General features: G+C 35.3%; 1 protein-coding gene across 1 annotated transcript in view; it reads right to left on the minus strand.

Annotated features, from left to right (window-relative positions):
• LOC115630080 (insulin-degrading enzyme) overlaps positions 1-7,204 on the minus strand; it is a 98,924-nt gene extending 91,720 nt beyond the window's left edge. Inside the window, exons 1-2 of the mRNA XM_030526705.1 lie at positions 6,988-7,204; positions 6,802-6,900 (exon numbers count right to left, since the gene is read on the minus strand). Coding sequence (XP_030382565.1) covers positions 6,802-6,900; positions 6,988-7,088 — 200 coding nt within the window. The 5' untranslated portion in view covers positions 7,089-7,204. The remainder of the gene's footprint in view (positions 1-6,801; positions 6,901-6,987) is intronic.
• Between the last annotated feature and the right edge of the window lie 1,474 nt (positions 7,205-8,678).

Here is an 8,678-nt window from a genome sequence, read left to right on the forward strand (position 1 = left end):
GCGTGAAAACAAATAATAAAAGGCTAACAATAAAAATTAACTAAGCGTTTAGTTAATTCATAAAATAGAAATGTTTTCGGATAGACAGAATAATAGGTGTGTCCAACAAAAATAGTAAGGAATATTGAAATTCTGTTATTTACTTATGGTCCCGTATTTTACTGAATTGATTAAAGCAAACTTAATACTCCGCTATTTTTCTTGATGATTTTTTCGATTCCTGCAGACATAAAGGATACCAACTTCTGACAAATCTTTACAGGAGTGTTTTAGTAAGCTTTTTGAATATTTTTCTCATAACACCTGCAAGTTCATTGCCAGATTAATGGGATGGTCTGAAAAATTCGTAACGAATGCTCTCAAACCAGACAATTCCATCGAAACTCATGGAGCACCACGATAAACTTCACACCGACAACCTCATCGTTAGAGATTTGGAGTGTTGTGTCATCACGAATCGTTAGACCACGAAAAGTAAGGTAGGATTGCTCGCAAAGTTCCTCTGGTTAAAACTGCAAATTTGAGGATGAGGGTAAAATTGTTTTGGAATGCTGAAACAAAGATTAATTTGCTTGGCAACGCAGCTGAATTGATCGTGCAGAGCGTACACTCAAAACGACTGAGTAAAAAAACTGCCGAGTGCGACAGCACCCATTACTCAATTAATCGCTAAAATTTGGTGGTGGTTTTTACTCTCACAATTTTGTTTGCATTCACCAACCGAATAAGTACAGACTTTAGGACTTAAGGACACCAAATTTTAGTCGAAGATGCATTATGCGAATACGCAGAAAATGTGAATTTTAGAATAGGCTAATCGCAAAAATAATCTATTTCTCAATTATTAAATTAAATTATAGGCCAAGAGCTTTATAAATAAAATATTTAGTGTTAGTCGTTTATATCAGCTATGTATTTAACGGATATAGAAACAAATAAAAAAAGCTAAAGTCAGGTGTCGCGTCTTTGAAATACTGTGTACATATGCTTAGAATAATTATATAAATTAAAACAAGAAAGGAATGCTAAAGTCGAGCGGGCTCTTAAATAACCTGTACCGCCCCACAAAAAAATAAAAATAAATAAAAAATGTGATTAATTTAATTAAATATAAAATATTTAACACATGCATTCAGACATAAGTGTTTATGTACCTTTTCAACAGCACAACAGCATAGATTTACAGCAACCCCTGCCGGCAGAGCTTGGACGGAGATTATGTTTATGGCTATAAGTTTCTTCTGAGATCTTTGCGTTCATACAGACGGACGGATGGACAGGCGCACATGGCTATATCGACGCGCCTTGTCATCCTGTTCAAGAATATATATACTTTGTGGGGTCTGCCACGCCTTCTTCTACCTGTTACATACATTAGCACAAAAGTAGTATAGCCTTTTACCCTTTGTGTACAGACTATAAAATTTTGATCGATTTTAACTGTCATGGTATTCGAACTCACGTAAAGGGTGTATAATTGCACATTTACATAGCAATTGCGTCTATGTGAGTGTATGTATGTTTATGCGCGTCTATTCGTGTCTGTGTAAGCATGTTTGCAGTCAACCAAAGCATCAGCATCAAAAACAGTTGCTGGCAGTGCATGGGCAGCAAATATATTTTTGGCTATAACTTCTTGTTAAATCGGTCTATCATAGTGAAACTTGGCATACGGACACATAATAACTAACTGGGGGTATTTGAAAAATTCCAAGAATTACGGGAGTTACCATTTGCGTAGGAGAGGGAGGAGGGAGGGAAATTCCAAAATACACAGTTTCTACATAAGGCATCTTTGAGATATAAGCGATTATATGAATGGAAGTGGGGGAAAATCAAAAAATAAAACAAACTTGCACAGCGTACACACATAAGGCATCTTTGCGCAAAGTTTGGTGTCTCTACCTCTTATAGTCTATGAGATCCAGCTGTTCATACGGACAGACAGTCCGTACATTTTTCACCTCCCAAAAACCTAATACACTCTTGTACCTTTCATGTACAGAGTATAAAAACACGACTTAACGATGTTCGAAAGGATATACGATTCATTTTCGCACGAGAGCACATGGCCTGGAGTTCTGATTAGAGCCATGTTGTCATTTCGGATGAAAAGAAAGAACCCGCTATATACAACTATTATTTCCTTGACCTTTGGAAGGATGTGCATCAGTTGGATCATCTACATACTTCAGTAAAATTGATATTTGTGCAAAATTAGTTTTTGATATTACCGATATTTTAATAGAGATATACGAGATATACGTATATGTTTTGTGTATACAAATTTTATCCCTTATGCTTTGTGATTTTTATACCCTGTACCCGTAGGGTAAAAAAGGTATATTAGGTTTGTGCAAAGTATGTAACATACAGAAGGAAGCATCTCCGACCCCATAAAGTATATATATTCTGAATCAGCATGACGAGAGAAATCGATCTAGACATGTCGTCAATAGCGTCCACATTTCAAATGCTACCTAAACCAAACTTTGCACACATAATTTACACATAATTATCTACTGTTGTTTTATTCAATTCGGTCAATTCTAAGAAAAGTTATTAGCGAAACAAATTCTCTCCAGTACAACCCCCCGAAACTGCAGCAACAAGTTCGCTCTTCTTCTTCCTCTTTTTGCTGCTGCTATGGGCGCATATAACTCAGTGACGGAAGTTTACCTGGGTACAGGGTATTACACTGTCGGGCTTGCTCGACTGTAGCGTTCTGCCTTGTTTGTTATACATTTGTTTTTTATCAGCTCTTAATCTCTAGTACCGTTACAGTTAAGAAGAATACCAAGTCACGAGTTTCATAGAAAATTGATTATTGTGCAAATTATCCTTTTACATTTAAAGCGTGAGACACAGAAAAAAAATTGAATTGTCAAGCAGATTTATTGGAGGCTTCCGTATTGTTTTGGCGAACTAAAAATTAATAATAACTCAAAATGCTCCGCGTAAACGAGTTAAACACAGAAAATTAAATAAAAATCAGAACTATGACTGATTGTAACATTAAAGTCGGTGTTATTGTTAAAGCACTAATCAAGAATCTACAACTTTTTAAAATTTCCGAAAAAATATGCTCAAAACCACCGGAAAGGGGGTGTTCGCATGGTTGGGGACCGTACTAAAAGGCATATTGGAGATTTGGTGATTGATGAGCTGCGCCCATGTCACGACAGAATTAAAGATGTCAATAACTGGGCTACAGTTGCAACAAATTTGCAGAAAGGAAATGGGTCTCCAATATGACGCCTAGGTGCATAAACCAAAGCTATTGCACCGACATAAAATGGTCCGTCTTGTATTTTACGAAAAATACAATTTTTAGGTCATGATATGGGCGGCTTTTAGCTCCTTTGTAAAGTTCCCAATATGCTTTATAGCAGGTCGGCTGAATGCGCAAATCTCCTGGGCAGCGAAATATACCATTTTCAAGGATTTCCATGGAGAGAATTAGAAAATTAAGCGGAATAACTCTCCAATACATGTTGCACGGTTAGCATGACGTTTGACAAGAAATATTCCCTTAATGCAATGTCCTGCAATAAGTCCGGATTTTAATCCAATTGAGGACCTTTAGGGCATCCTATCAGGCAAAGTTTATAGATGTGGAAAACAATTTCACTCTGCAAAATTTAAGATAGGCCATTGTCTAGGAATGGGCAAAAATGGACATAATCATCTTTCAAAAGTTGGTAAATCCATGTCCTGACGGTTGCAATTGGTCAAATAACAATAGGGAAACAATATCCTACTAAAATCATAAGAAAATTGTATTCAAAATGTAAATAATAATTAAAATTTGAATTTCTTTTCATTTACACAAATATTAACTTTTAATGAAAAATTTGCTTACCTTAATTTATTATTGATCAAATAATCAAAAATTAAATATATTTATGGTTTCTTAATTATTATTATCTATTACCTATATAAAAAATTAATAGTAAAAATCTAACATGCAAGAGTTTATAATAAACTTTTAAACACAAGTGGCACAAATATCAATTTTACTGAGGTAGTCGACTGAGCGGTGTAATGGTGTGGGGAGCTATCTCCTACTATGCTACGTGCGAATTGCAATTTTTGAACAGGAAATAAAATATGATTGCAAACAGTTTTGAAGTACAAAACATAGATTTGTTGAAGTGGCCGCCTTACTCACTTCTACCAAATAGGAATTTATTGCAGACATTAAAAGTGCCTAGTCAGCCATTTCTTTTCCATTTCTTAAATTGTTATGACGCGCAGTGTATATATGCCTGCCAGGCACGAACGAGCGCTCGGCGTCTGCTGGCCTGGGCAAAATATCTCGGCCTCCTGCTGCCGGCTAACAACGACTGTGCACATTTTGGGCGACTTCTCGTGACGATCAAGAGAAGTGGAGAGAAAAGCTACGGCGTGCAATTTACATGGACCAGGCAGCCGATTTTTTGGTATAAATTCGAAATATCAAGTTAGAGACTTGGAATTTGGTACAGCGTGACGTGAATAAGAACTGTCTCATATAAAACACAGATGTTGTCATTAGTTTTTCAACTAATGAGAATTCACGTGTGTTTGTGTATTAGTATTATACAAAATAACACTTATATTTATGATTTTTTGTGCTTTAACTTACAAATAATACAACAAATTGGATAAAAACCAACCACTGCAAAACTCATGCCAAACTTTAAATATTGCTATTTTGCATAAAATCTATTATGCTCGTCCCACAGATAGGTCACAATTGATATGATTTTGTATTTGTCTAAACGTATAAAACTTTTCCATCTATTAGTGTCAGATTGAGAAATTGTGTAAGGAGCACTACGACTTAACCACAAAACATTTCCAAAATCATCTAGAAGTTTTAGGGGTATAATAGTGATTACAAATAACGAGATCTGTGTATATGCCCAGTTGTTCCCTCGAATCCATAACTTAATGTAAATAGTTTTAGATGGACATCAGTGTGACCCAGAGGTTTTCCAAAGTGACTTGCGCGACAGTATCGGTGACAGTAATATATAAAGGTAGAGTAGTGTTTTTTTTCTTTCTCTTTTACTTTGTTGTCGCTCGGATACAAATCGCAAGATCAACTTTTGTTAAGCTCGAATGTTGTTGTAGAGGCTTTTAGTCAAAAAGTTTTCGGGAAAAAATACCGTTAGAGGAACTGACTCCGAATCAATTGTTTTATTTTTTTTACTCGATTTGGGTTAATCGAAGCAAGCAAAATATTTTTTAATATCACCGCAGTATGCAAAAGAGATACATGTTGCAGCATTGGTTATTTCCCACTAGGTTTGAATACGACGGTATGAAATTCGCTGAAGTAGTTGTGGCATTTATTATATCCACCGTGAAAACCATGTTATTCAATAGCGATTTAGAATTCTTCGCCTTAAATATTCGCATATTTCTAACAAATTTTGCTAAATTCCTTCTTATTATACCCTGTACCCGTAGGATAAATAGGGTTTATTAGGTTTGTGCAAAGTATATAACATGCAGAAGGAAGCATGACGAGAGAAATCGATCTAGACATATCCGTCTGTCTGGATGAACGCCTGGATAACGGAAGCGGCTGAGCGTACATAAACCAAACTTGGTATGCAGACGCTCCTAGGCAGTAGTCTATACGGGTTTATTTTATTTTTGATTTTCCCTCCCCTCTCCACGGTTTAGAATTTCGCCAATACTGTCCACATTGTCAAACCTACATAAACCAAACTTTGTACTCATAATTTATATATACATAAATCTCAAATTTTGTTTTAAATTTCATCCAAATCAGACATTTTTACTCTAGTACTACGCCCACAAACTGGAGCATCAAGTTCGTTCTTCTTCTTTTTGCTTCTGCTAGGGGGCGCATATAACTCGGTGACGGAAGTTTGTTTGGGTACGGGGTATTCCACTGCCGGGCTTGCTCGACTGTAGTGTTCTCTCTTGCTTTTATATTAATTTAATCTTTTAACAAGTAAATGCACACAAAAAACAAATGATCAAATACGAAGAAATTATTTTTATATTCTGTGCATAAAATGTACAAGAGTATATTAGATTTGAGCGAGCTGAATAATGTAACAAGCAGAAGGAGGCGTGGTATACCCCACAAAGTATATACATACATATGTATGTATATTCTTGATCAGCAGGATAAGACGAGTCGATCAAGCCCTGTCTGTCTGCCTGTCCGTCCGTATGAACACCTGGATCTCAAAGACTATAAGAGCTAGAGACATCAAATTAGGCACAAATCTGCCTTATGTGTGTACGCTGTGCAATTTTTTTTTTTTTTGATTTCCCATGATTATGTGTGTGTTTGTCAAGTCATTATGATAAGCGGATTTTTAGTGAAGTTATACCCATAAAATAAATCTCTGCCGCAGCTGTTATTGTTGCAGCTTTGGCCCAACTCTATACTGGATAGACATAGGTACAGAGTATTTCAAAGTCGGGGCACCCGACTTTAGCTTTTCCACTTCTTTTATCATATTGTAGTCTGATCTGGTCCAACGACATATTATCTGCGTATAAAAGAAAGAAGTATCAATGCAGCTTCATTTGTGATTGTTTTTTTGATTTGTGTCGTCATTTATGTACATATGTATGTATGTATATACATATGTACATATGCATATGTATAAATGGCACATGTGGTCTGCCGACTTCTTCACGTTATAAATATCAGATCAAACGAAGTAAAACCAATGCACTGATATAGTGAATCGACCAATTATGAAGCACCAGTTGGTTTAATTTTGTAAATTCATACAAATTAAAAGTTTCAGTTTGTGAATTCTTTACCGCAATACGGGTTCCATTTTATCAGACTTCAGACTGTTACTCTCAGCTATTGTCATCGTAAAATGGGATCTATGTGAATGTGGCAAGCTGGTTCCACTCCTAGGGAAATAAATAAAGATTTGGGTTTTCATATGTTATGGTCCAAATTACCGCAAATACTTATGTATAGCATAGTAGTTCGCATACCTATTAATGTATGAAATTTTTTTAATTTTTTTCTGATTAACAAAACCTGCTGTGTCACAAATCGATTTTCTTAAAGAAAGGCAAGCCCGCTTGGAACACATAAGAATTAGCTGATGTTAAAATCCGTATCAACATATATAAATACATATGATCACGCATACACAACATTCGTAACACAAGACAATTGTAGCAGATGACATCGGCCAGCAAACAAGAGAACGTTGGAGTGTATGTAAAAACATCGATTTTTTGACATAGTAGATGTTTTGTATTGAGTACTAAATTTTTTCGATATTTTTACGAACGCGATACATCGACGTAGACAAAAAAAAAATATCGAAAGCCTAACATCTCTAATTTTATAAAGAATTCAAAAGTAAACGGATATAAATAATTCCAAAATAAGTATAAGCTTTGTGGCGGCTCGGTTTCAGCGGACACTGCCCGGTCTGGCAGCACCGCATCGTCGAAAACAGACGCAGGTGCCCAGGGTTGTATTTTAGCGCTCATAGCGAGCTCAGTGTTGTTCCGGCTGCTGCACTCCAAATATACACGCTGTACATCAATCATTCAGCTCATTGTTCAATAAATGTAATTTAAAAAAATACCTAGTTACTACAGCTTTAATACTTCTAGAAATAGGCATAAATGGAATTAATGGAATTGCCACGCGGGTTATTTCGTAATGTTTGCATGTCTTTACAGTTTTACATTGATTTCTTTTATAAAGTTGACCAGTGAATTGTACTCAGCTGTGGCCGCTTGCTTGAAAAAAGTGTGCACATTGTTGTATTTTGCTAGTGATGTGTATCGTTGACGTGCTGTGTTATGCTTTGTGCATTCGAAAATAACATGAGTTGCAATTTGAACACCGTTCGGAGAACATATTTTAGCAATAATAATAGTTCACCCGTACTTCAAGCACTCGAGTAGAAGTTCTCCGAACGGTGCTCAAATTGCAACTGTATTCATGTTTATTTGTTTATTTCATAGACAAATAAAGCTTTCGATTTAAAAAGAAGAATAAATCATTATAAAAGCTATTAAACTAAATAAAATTAACGAAAAGAAATACAACAAGAGAGAACGCTACAGTCAAGCAAGCTCGACAGTACAATAGTCTCAAAAAAAAGGAAAATTAAAAAAAAAAAAACAATTTTTTTAAAATTAAATTATTAAAAAAAATTGAATTAAATAATTAAATTAATAAAGAACATTTATTTAATACATACAAAGAAGACATATTTATTTACAGTTTTAAAAGCATTTTTCAGAATAAAACAAGTAAAAAATCTGAAGTCGGGTGTCCCGACTTTGAAATACTCTGTACATAAGTTTACAATAATTATAGAAAATAAAAAAAATTAAGAAAATAAAAAAAATTTGATCGATTTTACCTCTCTCGGTAGGGTTTATAATTGCACATTTACATAGAAAATGCGTCTGTGTGAGTGTATGTATACCTATGCGCATCTATTCGTATCTGTGTAAACATGTGTGCAGTCAACCAAAGCACCAGCATCAACAACAGCCGCGGGCAGCGCTTGATCAGCGCTGCAGCAGCAAATATATTTATGGCTATAACTTCTCGTTAAATCGGTTCATCATAGTGAAACTTGGCATACGGACACATAATAACCAACTGGGGGTATTTCCAAAATTTTAGTTCGAAATTCCAAGAATTACGGAAG

This window comes from Scaptodrosophila lebanonensis, unplaced genomic scaffold (assembly GCF_003285725.1).
Source record: "Scaptodrosophila lebanonensis strain 11010-0011.00,11010-0021.00 unplaced genomic scaffold, SlebRS2 tig00000310-arrow-arrow-pilon, whole genome shotgun sequence".
Taxonomy (NCBI): Eukaryota; Metazoa; Arthropoda; class Insecta; order Diptera; family Drosophilidae; genus Scaptodrosophila; species Scaptodrosophila lebanonensis.